General features: G+C 40.5%; 1 protein-coding gene across 1 annotated transcript in view; it reads right to left on the bottom strand.

The window, feature by feature from the left end:
• adcy1b (adenylate cyclase 1b) overlaps positions 1-21,782 on the bottom strand; it is a 550,524-nt gene that overhangs the window by 142,254 nt on the left and 386,488 nt on the right. Inside the window, exons 10-13 of the mRNA XM_065272926.2 lie at positions 21,384-21,481; positions 21,211-21,295; positions 19,311-19,400; positions 18,258-18,517 (exon numbers count right to left, since the gene is read on the bottom strand). Of these exons, the coding sequence (XP_065128998.1) occupies positions 18,258-18,517; positions 19,311-19,400; positions 21,211-21,295; positions 21,384-21,481 (533 nt within the window). The remainder of the gene's footprint in view (positions 1-18,257; positions 18,518-19,310; positions 19,401-21,210; positions 21,296-21,383; positions 21,482-21,782) is intronic.

The following is a 21,782-nucleotide window of genomic DNA, read 5'->3' on the forward strand; positions in this document are numbered from 1 at the left end:
AAAGTTTCCTGCTTATTGATGATTCTATTCTCAGGACCGTGGAAATAGAGGCACCAGCCACCATAGTCTAATGTATAAGGGAGCCAGAGCGTCTGACATTAGATCCAAACTTATAGTGCTTACTAATGCTAAGTGTAAGTTTTCTAAGATTGTTATCCACATTGGCACGAATTATACCAGACTCCAAAGATACTATTAAAGTCAGACAATGTAATATGCTCTGGTTCCCTCCCTGCCAACTGGGGGATGAAACTTACAGTAGAGTAGTGTTACTTCATGGCTGGATGTCAAAGTGGTGTCCTCAGCATAACATAGGGTTTTAAAGACAATTGGAAGCATTTCTTGGGGAGACCTGACCTGCTAAAGCGAGATGGTCTCCATCTGTCCCGGGAAGGAAGTGCTATACTCTCTAGAAATCTGACCAATGGTCTTACTTGTGATATTGTCTGACTATCCAGGGCCCAGGTCAGGAAACAGACAGAAAACTGTCTGTCTTTTAGCTGCCTTGACATTTCAAATTCACCTATATCCCAGCACAGTTTATTTTACCAGAGTATCAACACGTTTCGTCTGTGTCTGGTCCTAGAACAAACAAATACAGAGCACCGTTTACCTCGTCTCATACAAATCTTATTAATGCAAAATTAGAAAACAATACATTAACAGATAAAACTCAAATGTAAATAATTACAGACCAAAACATAAATGTGCTCTGCTTAACAGAAACCTGACTTAAAGCAGATGATTACATTAGTTTAAATGAATCCACCCCAAAAGACTATTATTATAGCAGTTATTAGACCGTTCATTAAAAAACACACATTGACCAGGGAGATCTTAATAACTTTAAACCAATCTCAAATCTCCCTTTTCTTTCTAAAATATTAGAAAAAGTAGTGGCAAGCCTTAGCTAGCAAATATTTAGCTTGTATGGAACAAAGCATTCACAAAACTCGTCTGGGTAATATACTAATGCCGCAATAGCTAGCCTGTCTGGAACCGAGCAGATATTAAACCACAACACTGGGTGACACTTGATTACATGCAAACGGCCCCTACGCTAATAGGATTTTGTTTCTCTCTCCCTGTCATCCAGTTCCGGTTGCTGTGAAGATCAACACACCACTGATCTACTGGCCGTCCTTCAATGTGATGCCCAGCCAATGCCTGACCAACAACCACCGTTGGAACCTGTTTAATCTCCTTATCCGTTTACACACACACAAACATATATCTACATATATATTAGGGGTGGAACGGTACATGTATTCGTTTCGAACCGAATCGGTATGGAGGTCATGGTTCGGTGCATAAATGTAAACGGAGACTACACGGTATGAAAATAAAAAAACTTGCATGCAAAATAATTAATGTAATGCGGAACTACTGTTAGATACGCGGGTTCTTTAGGGAAATCTAATCTATAGCCCCGCTTTAGCTCTGAAGCTATGATTTGTGCCGATGCAGCCAAGATCCGCCTATGTATGCGCTCTATCAGAGCCCATACAAGTCGACGGTCCAGTGAGTGAGTCAGAGATAGCAGCGACAGCGAGTATGGCAAGTAGTGGTGTTCCACAAGAGTTAGTTAGAGGATCCGCCGGCCTCTTGTAGATCGCAAGTTTGGCAAAACTTCGTTTTTTTGTAACAATAGTACAGGCGAGGTAGTGGCGGAAAAGAGGAGGACTGTGTGTCTGCGTTGTTTAGTTGTTGGGTAACTTATGTGATTGGAAATGCATCTAATCAGTGCTCTCAAGTTTCAATGCATTGCATTCACCATGAGACACACGCATTTCAGTCAGTTCACACGCCACACCTTGTATTTCTCACACTGAGAAGTAGGAGATAAATTGTCCTGCTATATACAATTAATGGACGAAGCGCAGGCATACAAAAGGCAGTTCTGTCGAGTTCAGCTGCTTTAAGTTTTTTAAGTGTGCTCAACTTTACGCAGCAACATCAGCGACAGAGTACAGCAAGAAATCTTACGGAGGAGGCTGATTTGATTCAAATCGCTCTTGCGTTACTCTGTTGTAATCCACTTGTCATTCCTTGCAGCGCCTCATGAAGTCATACACACCTATTAATTCATCCTACAAGCCTATTTTTTTGTTCTTTAGTACATTAATATGAAATTTTTTTTAATGTAATTTAAAAATGTATTTAGGTAACACTTGTAATACATTTGAACCCATCTTTGTATGAAAGATGATACAAGTTTACTTCAAGTGGTATACATTTTTGTAATATGAGATAGTATGTTCAATGCATTTCAGTTCATATTCATGATATTTCAAAATAACACCGATAAGGACACCTATGTTTTTAAGACTATTTTAAATACTAAAAAATATTTGCCTTCTGCATTTTTGTTTTGCTTTTCCCTACATTGTACCGAACCGTGGCGTCTGTGTGTGTGTTTATATATATATATATATCCTCCTAGGACTTTTTCTGCTGAGGGGGGTCAACCCCGCGGAGTCGGCCGACATTGGCTTAACTTAGCACCCTCTTCTATACGTTACATTATTAACTCTTTCACCGCCAGCGTTTTTAAAAAAAGTTGCCAGCCAGCGCCAGCGTTTTTCATGATTTTCACCAAAGTTTAATGCCTTCCAGAAAATGTTCTTCTTTAAATATATAAACATACAATATACCAAATGAAAGAACAGAATAGAAGCAGGGGAAAACAGAGAAAAATAAGTTCTACAGTTCGACAGACAACATAAGTAGCAAAATACAGTGGCTGTGAATAAACTTTACAAGCGAGGGTATTAACTCTTTCCCCGCCATTGACGAGATATCTCCTCAATTAAGAGAAAACGCTTCCCCGCCAATGACGAGATTTTCCGTCTTTCCGCAATACCGCTATTATCCACCAGGTGAGTTACAATAGTCTATTCTAGAGGTCATAAAAGCGTGGATAAGTTTCTCTGCATCTAGTGCAGATAGCATGTGGAGTATTTTTTTTTAGATATTTCTAAGATGGAAGAATGCTGTGCAGCAGACCCTGGAGATATGACTATTGAAGGATAGATAGCTGTCGAACACCACACCACAAGTTCTTAACCGTACAGGGAATACCTTTTAAAGTAATTTGTGGGAACGGAGTCATATATACAGGACGATGATTTGGATGATGTTACTAATTTAGAAAGCTCTTCTATGGTAGTAGCCTTAATGGTATGGTAATCTAGTATTACGTAGATTGTTTTCCCTAATAACCGTAATTTTGTTAGTAAAGAAGTTCATGATTTCGTTACTATTGTTTTAAAATTTAGTATCGGTTTCTGTTTGTTCTTTGTTTCTAGTCAGTTTGCAACTGTACTAAAGAGGAAACGTGGGTTATTATGATTTTCTTTATTGAGCTTGCTGAGATAGGTAGATCTGACATTTTTATAGCCTGTCTGTAGTGTTGAACACTCTCTTTCCATGCTGCACGCCATACCTCTAACTTTGTGCTTCTATAATTTCGTTCAATTTTTCCAGCTACCTTTTTAAGGGCTGCAGTAAGATGGTCATACCATGGAGCTGACATTTTTTTCTTGAATTCTTTGTTTTCGAATGGGAGCAACGGCTTCCAGCGTGTTAGAACCAACTCTGTTCAGGTTTTCTATTACAATATCCATATCTTCACGGACACGGTTATCTGATACATGTTTCATCTCGGACTGGTCCAGAAGAGTGCTAATAAAGCTATTATTGTTCTGGCTAATCGGTAGCAGGTTGTGGACCGCGTGATCCTATTTAAGAGTATGGTGTATGAGACAAGGCTGTAGTCTGAAACAGCATCATTCTGAGGAGATATTTTGATGTCATTAATAAAGTGACAGAATTAAGTCTAACGTGTGCTTTACGAGTATGCGTGGGACACATTTTGTTTAATACCAAGAGAATTTAGAACATCTATAAACGCCAGTCCTAATGCATCTTTTGGGTTATCAACGTGGATATTAAAGTCCCCAACAATAAGAGCTTTATCTACAGTGACTACTAGCTCAGACAGAAAATCTGCAATTTCTTTAAGAAAGTCTGTGTGGTGGCCTGGAGGTCTGTAAATAGTAGCTAGGATGAAAGAAAGCTGTTTGTTGTTACGATCAGTAAATTCCATATTTAACAACATTATTTGAAATGAATACAATTTTAGTTAAGATTTATGGTTTACTTTGAATAATTTATTGTAGATTGTAGCTACACCACCTCCTCTCCCCTTTAAGCGAGGTTTGTGCTTATAATAATAGTCTTGTGGGGTGGATTCATTTTAACTAATGTAATCATCTGCTTTAAGCCAGGTTTCTGTTAAGCAGAGCACATCTAAGTTTTGGTCTGTAATTATTTAATTGATAATACGTTTTTTTATTGGTAAGCAATCTAATATTAACCCCCAGGGGTCCAAAAACGCGGCGAATCAAATTCATAGCAGAATCAACTTAAAATACTCCATCATTAATAATCAAACACTTACATGTTTGACATCATTTGAAACTGTAAAGGGTCTTCTTTAATATGTGTACATTCACAATAACAAGAGATGTTTGTGTTTTTGTTAAATAAAAAAAAAACGGGGTGTGCATCCAGACATTTCTTTCTCCGCCAGCTGTCTCTCAAAACAGGTTACAAAAATCAGTTGAAACTCTGCGAATACTCGTCACACAAACATGATACACATATCCAAAGAAAGCCTGAAATGTCTACTTTTAAACAAGCTAATTATAATCAAAATGTTTATATAATCTGCATTGAAGTAAAAAGAGTACTGTTTTTCCTGGCTGACTTCATTATCTTTAATGCGGTCACTCCCACAGGTGGTACACGCTGTTGACATGGAAACAACAGACGAGCAGTTCAAACCATAACAAGCAAAGCATAAAGTTTGATCAGATTTAAAGACTTTACAGCATGTTTGGATGATAAACTTTGCACACATATGAGGAATATCTTAATTTATGTCTGGACATTGAGGAAGAGAAGCGTTTATCTTTAACGTTACCTAAGAAGAAGAACAATGGAAGACGCAATGGAGGAGGAATATTCCTGAAGAAACTGTAAGTCATTTATCTTCATTTATATTTGCTATCATGTTATATGCTTATGGCTTGTGCAGTTCAGCCTAAATAAGCAACCTCAGCAGACTGCACGCTTCTGATTGAAAAACGAGGATGCATGATCGTCATGTAATGGCGTATCTACATGCTGTGTTAGACACAGTTATTCACTTTTGTTTTCTTCATGGCAACTTTCAGTTAGGCTGCAGATGTTTATCTGAGATGTTCTAAATTGAGTCCAAATGTGCATGATAGTTTATATGAATGTAGTGCTGATATTTACCCATCAGTTATGTATGTAAGGGTATTTCTGTGGACAATTTATTCTAACAGCTGTTTCCAACTCTCTTACAGGTCTGCATCCCTCTCATCAGTACAAAACTATGAAGTGGAAAAACAAATTCACACTTTTTGGACATAAATTTATATGGTAACATGAGCCACATGAAGTTTACAGCTCTGTTGTTTATCAGTTAGGGTTAGGAGTTTTGTGGACTTATATCAGAGACTTAAAAATTTAGCTTTTTTTTAAAACCACGCATAAACATTTTTCTCTCAAAAATACAAACATGTACATACATGTAGCTCATAAAATATTGTAGCCCAGTTTGTGCTGAACGCAGTGTTATGAGACACTTGTCATTATTATGTTTTAAAGCAACTAAAAAAAGACCAAATGTAAGAGCATGTAACAACCTCTAACAGTGTCCCAAAATGGTCGGACCCCAGAGGGTTAAGAAGGCCAAATTTTAACATTAGAGATTCATCTGTTAATGTATGGTTTTCTAATTTTATATTAATAAGATTTGTACGAGAGGAGGTAAACGGTGCTCTGTATTTGTTTATTCGAGGAACAGACACAGTCAAAATGTGTTGATACTCTGTTAAAATAAACTCTATGTGCTGGGATATATGTGATGTGATGTCAAGGCAGCTAACAGACGGACGGGTAAGCAGATCTATCAGACAATATCACAAGTAAGACTACTGGTCAGATTTCTAGAGAGTATAGCACTTCCTTCCCGGGACGGATGGAGGCCATCTCTCTTTAGCAGGTCAGGTCTCCCTCGGAAATGCTTCCAATTGTCTATAAACCCTATGTTAAGCTGTGGGCACCACTCTGACATCCAGCCATGAAGTAACACTAATCTACTGTAAGTTTCATCCCCCCAGTAGGCGGGGAGGGGACCAGAGCATGTTACATTGTCTGACATTGTTTTTGCAATTTCACACACCTCTTTACTAGTATCTTTGGTGATCTCCGACTGTCGGAGTCTGGTGTCATTCTTGCCGGCGTGAATAATAATCTTAAAAAACTTACACTTAGCATTAGCCAGCACTTAAGTTTGGATCTAATGTCAGACGCTCTGGCTCCCAGTATACATTTGACTATGGTGGCTTGTGCCTCAATGTTCCTGAGAATAGAATCACCAATAACCAGGGCACTTTTAACAGAGGGTGATCTGTTCGATAGATGCCAAAATTGGGTGCCAAATACGACTATGCCGACTGACAGTCACCCAGTTAGTCAGCCGCCTTGACTCTGGAACCGAGCCATGTGTATTACCATTAGCACTAGGGGCAACAGTGTTTGTAACATTAAAAGTAGCGGACTTACTATCCTCAACTAACGTTTGCATGCGCGCATCTAGTTCTGTAACCTTCTCCGTCAGCCTTACTACTTCTTTACACTTAGTGCAACAGGGCTCCAGACTGCCACCAAATGGGAGCATTTTGTCACCAAAATTTGAGAGTGTGCCACTGAATTTTACATCCAGTCGCACATGTGCGACCAGTATATTTGACTTTTTTTGTGATGTGACACTGAATTTAAAACAGCACATTGTACTTTCTGCATTTATCATCAAAGTATTTATTAGTAAAACAGTGTATTACTTAGTAGAAACGTGAATATTTGGTTGATAAAACCCTCTTTGCTGGCGGGGAAGGATAAACTATACATGTGGCATGAAATGCAGGTTACAATAACAACCGCTTTCATGCCGGGCGATGGCGTCTCCGTTCACCCGAACGCAGTCCGTGAAGCTGCATCGCATGGGAGACTCGCTCACTGCATGCCTTGGTCGCTTGCGGGCGTCTGGAGCCAGGGTGAAGTGGGTGTTGGATCTACAAAAGCCGGGCTCTCTCAGATGTTTTTTTCTCCCTAGGACTTTTCTCATTGTTTTTCCTCCTAGAAGTTTTTTCAACCCCTGGGGAGTCAGCTGACATTGGCTCAACTTAGAACTCTCTTCTATAAGTTACATCATTACTACGTTCGCTAGTACGGGTTAATCTTAGCCGCTTTACTCTGCTTCTTATGTTGTCCACCAATTTTTCTGTGTTTTCTCATGTTTTTTAATGTAAAGGTGCTTTGAATTGTGAAAAGCCCTATATAAATAAAATTGAACTAAATTGAATGTCATAACAAATAGATATACATCTAGAGGCAGTTGGTAAACAAATTGGTAATTGTTTCAAAGCAGCTTTACATTAATAGAAGCGGGAAAACACAGAAAAAAATCGACAGACAACATAAGTAGCAAAATACAGCAGCTATGAATAAACTTTACAAGTGAGCGTATTAATAATGTGACGTATAGAAGAGGGTGCTAAGCTAAGCCAATGTCGGCTGACTCCCTGGGGTTGAAAAACCCCCTATGAGAAAAACCTCCTGACTTTTTTAGCCAGTAGGGAAAAAATTCCTAGGAGGGAAAAAACCCTTGGGAGATATATATCCTTAGTTGTATTTATTTGCCCTCTTGTTCATTGTATAGATCTGTTTTATGTTTTTAACCTGTGTACTTATGTGTTCTCCTGTGTATTTAAACCCCTGCTTTAGTTTACTCTCTGTCGGTTCTCATTAATGTTACCTTGTGTTTGCTCTGTACCCCTCATCCTCTTCATTAAAGTTCTCTTTCAAACATTTCGTTCGGTAACTCACTATGGGACCGCCTCAGGCGTGGCCGATCACGGAAGCACCAATAACACCACGTCTGCCAAACGTGGCAGACCAATCGCTGCAGCGATCAGGGAGTCCCGCCTCCCTGAATATAAACCGCAGCTACCTGCCATCTCGTCATTCTCGTCCTCTTCCCCATGAAGATTTCGGAAGCTGTCCTCAGCAGACTTTGGGAACTATTGCTCAACGGTTTACAGACGGAGCCGCAAGGTAACGTCCCAAATGCAATATTTTCTCAATAAGTTTGTCGAGCGACTTGCTACTTAGAATTAGAGAACTAACGCGCCAAGGCTAGTTTTCTTCTTTTAGCTTTCTATTTCCCGAGTTTTCGACGCGCTTACCACGCAAAGTAGGAAAAAGCTATTGATTACTACACAGCTCCGTATTAGTTATCACGCTGTGGTGGACTATCATACGAAGAGAGTGTAGACATCATGGCCACCGCAAAAGAGCCGGAGAGTCCCGGAGGAAAACATCCTCCTCATCCGTGTGCGTGGGGTATGTGGATTTCGGCAAAAGATTCACACAGTCTCTGCATCTCCTGCTTGGGTGCTAAACACGCTCAGGCAGCAATATCCAACCCCGAGGGCTGTCCTCACTGCGAGAAGTTCCCGACCAAAACCTGAGAGCGGAGACTTCGCGTCGCAGTAGCGGGGAAGTCGGACCCATACCTCTTCGCTCAACCCAGAGAGGAACCGATGGATTGTCCACAGACCTCCAGCTACTGGGGTGAGATGATGGAGAAGTTTCACCCGTCCTTTCCCCGCTGTTTGAAGATCCATTAGCGGGAGAGGAAGACGACGAGGACAAAGTGTTGTCGTCCATCCTAGATGATGAGGACGACGAGGAGGAGGATGCTATTCTTCCCCCGATACAATCGCGTTCGCCGAGCGCACAGGATGAGAGCTCACCCTCCCCGGTGCAGACGGATACAGACCTTATTGAGGTTTGTCACAGGGCCACAACTAAAGTGTCTATCGACTGGCCATCCCAACCCGCGGGTAAGGGAGCAGAAAGAGATTTGTACGACGGAAAGAGACTTCCGTCACGTCTCCCCCCAGCGAGGCAGTTTATTCCAGCCGTCCCAGCTTGTGTGGCTGAAATGAAGAGATTTTGGGACAAACCTTTTTCCCATCGTGTACCCGTTAAGGGCTTCTCGAGACTGGATGTGCAGGGAATGGAGGATTTGGGGATGGCAGATCCTCCCCCGGTGGAACCTTCGGTGGCTAACCCCCTGCATCCGAGCCGCAGGGCGGCACTTTCTTCATCCGGGGCTTCACTGCCAGGGAAAACAGAGCGCTTTGCTGCCTCTGTTTTTCAGAAGATTTATAAATTGACGGCTCTGGCCGTGCGGGCTATGAACGCGACGTCCCTCCTTACTGCTTATCAAACGGAGTTACTGGAGGAGATGGGGCGTCAACTGGACTCCGGTTCTCCCAACCCGGCGCTCTGGGAGGAGATATGCATCATCGCAGACTTAAACCTGCGCACGTCTCGCGGAGCAGTTCAAAGTTGCGGTCGGAGCATGGGCTTAGCGGTTGTGGGAGAGAGATCGCTATGGCTGGGTTTGTCAGGCCTCTCTGACAAAGAAAAGTGGAGTTTTTGGATGCCCCGATTGATCCAAAGGCCATGTTCGGCGCAACGGTTACGGCGATGCGTCAGCAATGTGACCTGAGGAAAAAGGAGGGAGAAGCATTCGAGACCTGTCTCCCCAGAAAACTGACAGCTCGTCCGCATTATCCGAGCCGTCCGAATTTCAGGCCTTCGGGCAGAGGAGGTCATGCGGATTATCAGCCTTCCCGTCCGGCCCCCCCACAGGAACCGGGAAGCAAAACGGAGAGTTATTCCCCCTCTTCGCCGCTAGAGGGTGCCACCGCACTGCTAGCGAGCGAAGCCGAGAAGGGCCCACTCGCTGCTCGAGCGGAGAATTGGCGCGCATGCGCAGTTCATCCCTGGGTTTTAAACACGATAGACAGAGGTTACAGACTCCAATTCGCTGTAAAACCTCCGGTGTTCAATGGAGTGATAATTTCAGTGGCCCAAGGGGAAGCAGCTCAGGAAGAAATATCCTCTTTAATAGAAAAAGGATTGATAAGAATGATTCCAACAGAGGAAAGTAAGATGGGCTTTTACTCCCGTTATTTTGTGATTCCCAAGCGGGGGGGAGGTCTCCGTCCTAATTTAGATTTACCGGTCCTCAACAAACACCTCAGAAAGTACAAATTCAAAATGTTTTCACTCAAAACTTTGTGTCAAAAAATTTGTCAAAGGGACTGGTTTACCTCGGTCGACCTCCAGGACGCATATTTTCACATAGATATCTTTCCTGCACACAGGAAAATCTGAGGTTCGCTTATCTAAACACAGCATACGAATATCTGAAAATCCCTTTCGCGCCTGGCTTTAGCTCCCAGAGTGTTTACCAAATGTGTGGAAGCGGCTCTGACACCATTAAGGAACGGAGGAGTCAGAGTTTCATCGTATCTAGACGATCTGCTCATCTGCGCGCCGTCACAGCATCGAGCAGAGAGCGACACACACACATTAGTGACACATCTGGAAAGTCTAGGTTTCAGAATAAACCGGGCGAAGAGTTGTCTAATTCCTTCACAGGAAATAGTCTACTTGGGTCTCAGGTTGAATTCTGTGAGGTTTCGGGCGTTCCTATATGAAGAACGCATCGAGAGGTTTCACCACTGCCTCTCTCTCTTCCAAAGAGAGAGTTCAGTCTCTTTTGGGATATGTCTTCGACTACTGGGTCTGATGGCCTCAACAGTGTCAGTAATTCCCCTAGGACTGCTGAGAATGAGGGATTTTCAGAACTGGACAGCGTCACAGGGCATTCGCCCCACGAGCCGTCTCAGACGCAGGGTGCGCGTCTCACCAGAATGTATGAGCGCTCTCCGTCACTGGAGAGCCCCGTCTTTTCTCAGGAAAGGATGCCCTCTGGTCCGGTTCTAATGAGAAAAGTGGTGACGACAGATGCATCTCTCACGGGCTGGGGGGCAGTGTTCGAGGGCAGAACAGTGAGGGGAGTGTGGTTTCCGTCACTGAGAGAGAAGGACATACATTTTCTAGAACTACTGACAGTGTCACTGGCCCTGAAACATTTTGTGCATTTTCTCAAAAATCATCATGTATTAGTCAGAACAGACAATACAACGGTGATAGCCTACATAAATCGACAGGGGGGTGCGGTCTCACCAGCTTCACTTGTTAGCGAAAGACCTAACTATATGGAGCAGCAGGAACCTCCTGTCATTACGCGCGACGCATGTTCCGGGAATAATGAACAGGGGAGCGGATTTGCTGTCCAGAGGGAATCCCCTGTACGGGGAGTGGAGACTCCACCCTCAGGTGACGCTCCAGAACATAGTTCCTTTCTTGTGTTCAATTTCGGATGTGCTGTGTTTTTTACAAGAACTTCTAGATAAGGGTAGAGCTTTTTCTAAGATTAAGGTTTATCTATCCGTTATATCGGCATTTCATATGGGTTTTAACTCGGGTACCATTGGCCAGCACCCTCTCGTCTGTCGGTTTATGAGAGGTGCGCGTCGGTTACACCCAGTATCGAAGCCGCTGGTTCCGCCCTGGGATCTGTCCGTGGTTCTGAATGCGCTTTTGAAGGCTCCGTTTGAACCTATCGATTTAATTGACCTAAAATTGTTAACTCTAAAGACGGCTGTATTACTGGCGCTCACCACAGCAAAGAGGGTGAGTGAACTACATGCTTTATCAGTTCACCCGTAATGTATGATGTTCGCTCCAGGTGTTCAAAGGGTCTTTTAGAACTAATCCCGGCATTTGTTCCCAAAGTGTTCGATCACGCTGGTGCAGCTCAATCAGTGGACCTGCTGGCTTTTCATCCCCCACCCTTTACATCACCAGAGGAGGAGAGGTTGCACAATTTATGTCCTGTCCGTACTCTGCATATGTATGTCCAGAGAACACAGACGCTTCGTGAGAGCAATCAGCTGTTTGTCTCATGGGCTGAGTCTTACAGAGGAAGACCTATCTCCCGGCAACGCCTTTCTCATTGGGTAGTGGAAGCTATCGTATTATGTTACAATAATTTGAATCTAGAGCCTCCTAAAGGACTACGAGCTCATTCTACTAGAGGCATGGCTACGTCCTGGGCTCTTTTTAAAAGCATCTCTATTCAGGAAATTTGTGCGGCAGCTAGCTGGTCTTCTCTGCACACTTTTGCTCATTTCTATAGTCTGGATGTGACAGAGCCTTCTCTGGCACATTCGGTTCTGGAAGTGAATAGTCGGGTGGCATAAAAAAAATAAAAAAGAGGGGGGCGATTCCATAAATCTTTCTGTTTTCAACTCTGTGGGGAGTTATGATTCAGATTTTTTAATAACCCATCTTAGTCTGCTTCGTCAGCATATCGGCAATACGGGAGTTGTCTATATCCCATAGTGAGATACCAAACTAAATGTTTGAAAGAGAACGTAAGGTTACTAACGTAACCCCGGTTCTCTGATAACATGAAGTGAGGTATCTCACAAATTTTGCCCTCCTTGCCTTTCTGCACAGAGAAGAGATATGCGGAGAATGACGAGATGGCAGGTAGCTGCGGTTTATATTCAGGGAGGCGGGACTCCCTGATCACTGCAGCGATTGGTCTGCCACGTTTGGCAGACGTGGTGTTATTGGTGCTTCCGTGATCGGCCACGCCTGAGGCGGTCCCATAGTGAGATACCTCACTTCATGTTATCAGAGAACCGGGGTTACGTTAGTAACTTTACATTTTGTGTGTTATTGTGTGTTATCCTTTTCATTGTGTTTAAAGGTAAACGTAACAGAAGAACCGACCAAAACTGTTTAAGCGGCGTCCATTTTTTTTATGTTAGTGTTCATGTTTAGTTTGTATTTCCCTCGTCTCACTAAAATGGATATCCCTGCTGTTCGCCTACTTTGCCTGAAGCAAGGAGATAGACCTTTGAGGAACACCTAGGTAACACTTTACTTGAAGTGTTGTTTATAAGCCTGACATGACACCTTTATAATCATGACATGCACGTTTATGACAAATGTCATTAAGTGTCAACCATTCAATTATGTAATTTCAATGCAAAGATGACATTGTTTGAGATGTTTTTATGATGACAACAAGACATAAACCAATACATCATAACTTGTCTCTGTCAGGATTTGCGGACACAAGACACGAACCCAAATGCGGACGATTGAAGACAAAGGAATTTATTAAATAACAGGGTAAACAGGGAAAAAAAAACCCACGAGGGGGCAAAACAAGACAAGGGAAACACGACACTAAACTGACATTAAACTTAACAAAACTAACAATAAACTTTTCAAACATAAAACAAGCAAAGACTTCACCAAACTCTCACAGGAACCAACAGGATATGTGACGAACGTGCACAAAACAGCAAACACAAGGACAATAAATAGGGACAAAGTAAATTACATACACCTGGAAATCATTACAAGTAAGGGATCAGGGAAAAAGTGACGAGACCCGGGAAATGCGTGGTCAGAATAAACAAATTTTAAAACCACGCATCTCCCACATAAAACATATGTACTGTCAGAACCCTGCCATGCTAAACTAGATCTAAATACAAACAAGGATCTGGCAGGATTCTGACAGTCATGACAACTTGACATTACCAAGATAGCATAACTGACCACTTTTTACCAGTAATACAAATCTATTTATTATTAAAATGTCAATAAGTGTTAATACACCGTACCCAGGGCTGCACTGGGACAAAAAATCGGCCCTGGCATTCTGGCCCACTACATAGGATCACAAATACCACCAATGTTTGTTCAATCTTGACTACCAACTCCATATAATGATTAAGTAGAAATGTATAAGAGCTAACACGTGCCATTACAATAAATGCAAGCACTGTAAAAGGCTTTGCCGGTTTTAAAAATCTGCTAATTGTCTTAGCCAGTGAGTGCACAATGATCAAATTAACCATTCTGACCACCTTATGATAACACTGAGACCTGATTAATGTTACAATTAAGTCGCAGTCTCCCGACGATTCCCATTAATTGTGAACAGAATATTTTGATCATATTTTTCTGAACACCTTTTATCAATTCCAAACCACAGTAATTTGAATAACCAACATTAATTTGTATATATATTTTCCTTTCATCCTATTTTATGCCCTTGCTGCCCGAATCAGGATTTCTTGTATAATAGTCACACCTCAATTTTGCAATTTACATGCATGGCATCTTTCTTATGGACATCGAATTATGAATTTCCAGTGTGTGTGTTAAACTTTTTTTGGCCCATTTTAAATGTAAAAGAAAATGTGCCTAATAATTCTGCACACCTGAGTATAAGGTGCTTATTTCTCCAGCTAGACATCATTAACAATAATGTATTACTTATAAATGCCTTATATTACAAAATTGATGGTAGTTATTAAGATTAATTTGTTTTGGAATTAGTAAAATATTTTGATAAAAACTGTGATCAAAAGTTTGATGTAGCTACCTAATAATTCTGCCCACACTTTATTTTATTGCATTGTAATCCCTGTCATTTTGCAAACAGCCATTGGTCTCACTTGTGTTTTTATCTTATTTTGACAGACGCACATTGCGCTGCATGCTTCATAAAAAAGCTTGAAATGTTGTGATTGGGCTAGCCAATTGTCAAAAAAAAAGAAACAATGGGCTGTTATTAGGTGTCTCCTGGGCTGGTCTGTAAAAAAAAAAAACGAACATCTAATTACGCGAACGTTTTTGGAAAATGCAGTTGCCACTGTGGCTTTTAGCACCATTAATGAATTACGTAAAAACAGAAAGAAAGAAAGAAAGAAAGAAAGAAAGCAATGGGCCGCGTTGCGCGATGTATGAGTGTTATGGCCTGGTCAGACAAACCCCCTCTGTTTCTTGTGTAGGATGCAGTCAACACTGGGAGGGGTGGAGCCTGTTAAGAGATTATTGGGCCCAGTGTCAGTATGGAAAATGAACCAATGGGCAGCTGTCCTTGCTTTATGGGCCGGTCGTTGGCCAATTAAAAAAAATCATATATCCACCGGCCCCCAAGTGTATCGTCCCACCGCGGTATGCCATATTACCAGTACAGTCCAGCCCTGACCGTACCACTATGTTGCCCTGCAAAGGCAAAGCGTAGTAACTATGCATCTTTTTTGAAAATTGAGTTAAAGATTGAAATGGGATTTGGAAGATCTGATGTGTCTTGTGACAAAGTCTCCTGGTTCAATTTTGAAACGTGTGTGCCAGAATTGCAACATGTTTGACTGGCTGGTGTAAAAACTTTAAGGGCATTTTTCTCAGTTTCAGTGTTTGCATAGTTACTGCACTTAGCTTTTGGAGGGCAGTATAGTGGTACAGATATAATTTGCCATTAAAATTTCATTAAGTGTTTATACTCTGTCAAATAGTTTTATTACAGTGCCATGAATATTTTTCAGTTTCATGTTTTTTAATTTACTCCATGTAACATATAAAATCAATAATCCAATATTAATAATTATAATTAAAATGTATAGCATTATTGCATTTGGAGACCGATTCACCTAAAATTAAATGAAAACCACACAATAATGGATTAAGCAATGCACTGATGGGTCCATATCACTGGAAAACAGTTCATCAACGAACACCACGAACCACTCGGTGAGTAGCACAGTTTTGAAAATGAACGTTAAGTGTTGTTTTAATGTAATGTTTGTGCATGGTCATTGACTTCCATTCTGAAGCAGTCAAGAGACGCTTCTAAACGAGTCAAAAAGTCAAGACACGACCCATTGTCAAAATGTCAGTGTCCATCACTGTAGTTCATCCAATACAAACCAGAAATGAGACTCAGTGTTAAAAACCGGAATTATCCTTTAACAAAGACATTTTTTTAAAAGAATGTTATCTTTGCATTAAAAATGAAATTAATTGAACGGATGACACTTAAAGCAACACCAAAGAGTTTTTTTTACCATAAAATAACGTTTCCAAAAAAGTTTCAGTGGTTCATCCACTCAAAACAGGGTGAATGGCACTTTCACATTCGCTTTGCAGCCCTCTATCGGCCAAAACCGCACTAAAGAAGTTTCCAACCGTCGGGTAGTGGTCCTGTAGTTCGAGTAAAAACTACAAAAACTTGCTTTACGGCAGACCTACAATCCAATCAGAGCCAGCTATGCTGCAGTATTTACCACAGTACTAAGGAACAACTACGCGTCTAACCTGTAGGGGGAGCAAAGAGCAATAACTCTTTAGTGTTGCTTTAATGACAGTTGTCATAAATGTGCATAAAATCTTGTCATGATTATAGAGGTGTCATGTCAGTCTTATGAACATCCCTGGTTACACCACTGCTTAAAAAAGCCACACTCAACATTGTCCACAGCTCACCTGATGGGTACCTCAGAGATCACTGCTTGGTCCACCCCTTTTCTCCATCTACACAACATCTTTATGACCTATCATACAGGCACATGGCTTCTCTTACTGTACCATTGCTATGCTGACGACACACAGATCTTCTTTTTTCACCCAGACAATCCCACCATAGCAGCATGCATTAAAGCCTGCCTTGCCGACACCTCGGCTTGGATTCAATTGGTATTGTTTCGGAAAAAAGTAAAAACTTGTAACTTGTAGTACTTGTAATTTATTGACTCCCTATGACAAATCGCTTGATTGTTTCCTTATCTTTGTAATTCGCTTTGGATAAAAGCATCTGCCCAATGCCTAAATGTCAATGTGAAGTGAAAAATGTGTTTCAACATTACTGATGATTGGCAAAGTTTAAAAATATGACATTTCATTTCACTGTTACGCAGATGACACTCAAATTTATCTGCCACTTAAACGGGAAAATGGCAGTTCTTTAAAACTTCTTTTTGACTGCCTTAAAGACATTAAAGATTGGATGGCCCTTAATTTTACATTTTAATGAGAGCAAGACTGAAATCATAATATTAGGTCCAAACTGTAAAAATAATACAGCTAACACGGATGTGGGTTCTTTGGTTCCCCATGGTAAATCCACTATTAAAATCTGGGAGTATAAATGGACAGTGATTTTAGACTTGACAAACAGATAAATTCGGTAGTCAGGTCAAGTTTTTATCAGTTAAGGTTTTTATCTAAGGTCAGGGTTCCCACACCTTAGTTAACTTCAAATTCAAGGACCTTTCAAGGACTTTCCAGGTTCAATACCCTCAAATTCAAGGACTAAATGAGGGGACGCTTTTTAAGTGAGAGCAAGGTTACATTGTGTTACCTTTTAAAATACTTCAGGGACGCCTCTAGGGGTAAGTGCGTCTGAATGTGTTTATCAAATTCAACCAACGGTGAGGCTTAATGACAAAGACAGGGTGACGCAGGAGCCAGGAAGTATATTGTTATCTGAAATGTTGCCAAAGACAGCGTCACAGGGACGTAGGAATTCTGGCAAGGGAGACGCAGCGTCTCGTTTCCTTTTCAGGGAACAACAGTTACATACAGTAACCTGAGACGTTTTCATGTGTCAAACACAACTATGTGAATGAATCAACATTCGCATACAGAAGATATAAACATTTAAAGCAAACTGTTTAGCATATGTGCTTGAAAATAATTTTTATGATATTATCCTACACTACACAGGGAATTATATGGATTTTTTTTCCAGAAAACTTTTTGCATAAAATAGATTCAAGCACTTTCAATGACCTGTAACTATGTATGTATATTTTCAAAAACTTCCCATGGCCTTGAATTCCCCCCCCCCAGATTCACAAACTTTCAAGGACTTCAAGAACCCGTGGGAACCCTGTAAAGTAAAGCCTTTTTTGTTATTTAATGATTTTGTGAGGCTTATAATTGTTTTTATCTCATCGGACTTAGACTATCGCAATGCCCTCAATGTTGATGTCAATCGGCCTCTCTTTCACGCTTGCAGTTGGTGCAAAATGCTGCAGCTCGTCTCCTAAACTCTGGGAACTCACTACCTTTGTCTGTGAGGATGACCCCAAATTTTTCTGCTTTTAAAATCAGTCGTAATATATACTTTTATTCTTTGGCGTTTGAATCAGTCTGAGAGTTGCGGGTTTTGTTTGTTTCCGTTTTTGAAGTGGTTACTGTGCTTTATATATTCTTCCTTTTTTTATTGTTGTTTGTTTTATTATCCATTTTACATATATAGCACTTTGGACTTAAGTTGTTTTAAATTGTGCTTTAGAAATAAATTAAACTTGAAAGTTTATAATGATCCAGACTGAACTGATGTCACATCAAACTGCTCTTACCCTGAAGTACGTCTGAATCCACTGAACTCAAGAATTGTAATGTAGATCACCACCAGCACTAATAACAGGACCATTTTAGATACCCAAGAAACTCGCAGGAAGATTGCCACTGTCAATATGCCCACCATGCAACACAAGAAAGCGTACTGGGCCCCTTCACATGGCAACTCTGCCATGGTGCGGTTAACCCCAACAGTTGCATTAATGATTAATATGGAGTGAGTGGAATTGGTGGTCCAAAGCCATGGCATACAGCCCATCTGAAAAAGAGAAAGGATGTTTTGAGAAAACACACCTCTAACACAGGGGTCCTGTAGCGGTCATCGAACCTGTCATTATTCCATTCATAAGCCAGTTGTCAGGAACCTGGATCCTCAATTATTAACAGTGCGTAGAATAGGGTCTAAAAAAATTCTACGAATGAAATTTAGTATGTGCTTATGTCTTAAAAAAAAAAAAAAAAAATATATATATATATATATATATTTTTTTTTTTTTTTTTAAATTGTACATGGGTGAAAATAACAGCTGGTGTTATTTATGTTGGGTCATGAGGAAAGAACACCGCCAGAAAGTAAAAAGAAATGGTTTGACACAGCAAACTTTCTTTTTGTGGTATCACCATTCTTCCACTAGATTGTCTAAACATGCTCAGAGGTGTGCTTATATTTTGACACATTCCTACATATAAGTACAAGTTGGTTAATCACACACTTTGTGTAAAACATCATTATGCACACATCTGTGTGTATGCACTGTTGATAAATGAGGCTCCTGGAATTTTTTACACCTGGCATGTAAATGCTCATTTCCCATTCACTGTGTGATTGTATTAAGACACACACATTTGCTATGAATAACAATCTGATTACAATTCTATCAAAAATCATTTTTTCAGTTAGTGTTGCTTATGTACACTTTATGAAGAATTTGACACACATACTTAAGCACACATAATAACATAAATTTAACAGTCTGAAGCTCTCCTATTCATGATGCAGTATTTTGAAATGTATGCTTGAATTATGTATAGTAAGAATGGGAAAGATTTACCACACAGGTCTGGGCCACTGCATATAATAGAAGCACTATGATAACACACAGAACAGTTCGAATCTGTAGGGTAAGGCACCCAGCAAAACACTAAGAGACAAAGAGAGAGAGATTATTAATACGAAAAGTTTACAAAAATTGAGCTCCCTTTTGAGGGATCTTTGACATTGTGTCATGTTTGATGATGCTATGAAGAATGTCTCCAGCATCTGAAAAAATCTCACCTATGTATAGGCGAAGTCAAGGTCAGGTGACATGTCATATGATGTCCACCTTCGTCAGTATCGCATTTCTAGGCTGCATTCCCGTTCGTTTCTATGAACTTCCATCGCTAACTTCCCTCAGTCTTGTTCACTCAGATGTACGTCATTGCTTACGTTGTACAAGTGACCACCACTGGCGGAACACTTGAAGTGGGTTCAAATGGATTGCCCTAACTTACAGGTGTAAACTACTTCCCCTCCATCATTTGAACTGTGCAAAGCACGAGCTGCTGAAGTGCTGTCACAACCATGTTGCATTTTGGTATATGGAGCTGCCTGAAGTGTACATATTAAGTATACTCGCTCCCTATGTCAAAATCGAGGGAACGAGGGTCTGTCCATATAAACTTCCCTCGTCCACTTGACAAAGTGGAACGCACTTCAAAATGGTGACAGAGATTCCACAGAGGGGAAGTGTTGAGGGAAGTTCGCAAGTGCATGTCTAAAACTGGAGTGGAACGCAACCATAGACACACGCAAGGCTGAAGTGTCTATGCACATCAGGGCCGTTTTTAAGCATAGGCGAGCTAGGCAGGTGCCTAGAGTGTCACCATCTGCAGGGGGTGCCAATATGCATTATAGCTGGTTTGTGCCTAATGCAGGATTGGTCAAACTATGGCCTGCAGACCACACCCAATCTGTCAGGCAATTTAATTTGACCTACAAAGCAGTTTATTAATATATGAAATATTCCATTTAATTTAGGATTTTGGTTCAGAATAACTTAATAGATGCAATACAATAAAAGTCCAATAGATGTCACTAGCATGCTGTGCTTTTATTCATTGACTTGAGCTGCACTGACATGAATGTTACCCAGGAAACGAGTTGCTACGTCTCACTGCAACATCTCAGTAATGCCTTCAGAAGACAGAATCATGTTATGTTACATACAGGCACATTTTAAGGTTTCTGTAGCACACATTGCTACAACTGACCTTGACCTAGCCAATAGACGTGATTTGACACATGCTAAGACACCAGTGTATGAACGTAGCATCTTGGTCCCTTTCTCAGGGAACCAGGCTACGAATATAACCTACAGGTAATAATCTAAGAAGGAAAACTTCTCAAATGTAAAGAAACATAAAATTACAAGACATAAAATTAGAATAAAGGCTGTTACAGAAAGGAAAAATTTTATGGGATTTTAAAATATAATGTTATATAAGAACCAAGCAGTTAAACCAGCTTTTATGTGTCACTTCAGTTTAATTTATCTTATGGAATGTATGCAAGCGCTCAGATGCAAAACCCCTTTAAGTGGTAGTTTTTTACCAGACTTTTAATGGATTCTGCCCACAACGGAATATTACCAAATGGCCTGAGGCTGTGACTAACCAGATTTTAAGCAAAAGTATTGGATAAATGTATGTGCTAGCCTAGGAGCATTCGCTTAATAACATTTTTTTATTTTTGACGGATGTGTGACGTTTTGTGGATTTTGCATGTGAGTTCCTCATATGTAAACATAGGATAATCAAATTAAATGCTTTTTAATTTAATTAAATGAAACAAATAAAAAAAATTAAAAACCTTTTAGCCTGTTCAAGAACAGTAAAAATCTCATTAATTAAAATATTACTGCTGTGAGACTGGAATGCATTATTGAATTGGACTGAATGTGCTTTTATTACCTGAATTCTAGTGATGTGCAAATACATGATACATACAACAAGAAAACAGATGCAGAAAACCAAGACTACCAACACGATAGTCCCCCTGAAAAATAAAATATACAGAATCAGATCTACTCTTTAACTGAATAAATGATAAATCATGTGAAATGTCATTTTAAAGTAAAAGTTACTGTGGTATGATGAGTAGGTAGAGAATTCCAAACACCGCAGCGAAAATCAGAGATAGCACCACAGCACCAGTGAAATACTCATCATTCAGCTGTTGATACTGCAAGAAACCCAAATCACAGCATTAAACTTTAAAGATTAGACACACTATAAAACACTCCTGATCAGAAGCCCTATGACTTCCATAGTATTCTTTATTCCTACTATAGAAGTCATTGGGATTTGTGATGAGTTTGATTACAAACAATCCTCAAAATATCTTCCTTCTTGTTCATAAGAACAAATAAATTTATACAGGTTAGTAACAGCACTGTAAAAATAGCTGTATTTGTGCAGCTGGTTGCCAGTAACTTACTGTAGAACAGTGGTTCTCAACGTTATTCCTGGAGGCCCACTGCTCT

This window comes from Paramisgurnus dabryanus, chromosome 6 (genome assembly GCF_030506205.2).
Source record: "Paramisgurnus dabryanus chromosome 6, PD_genome_1.1, whole genome shotgun sequence".
Taxonomy (NCBI): domain Eukaryota; kingdom Metazoa; phylum Chordata; class Actinopteri; order Cypriniformes; family Cobitidae; genus Paramisgurnus; species Paramisgurnus dabryanus.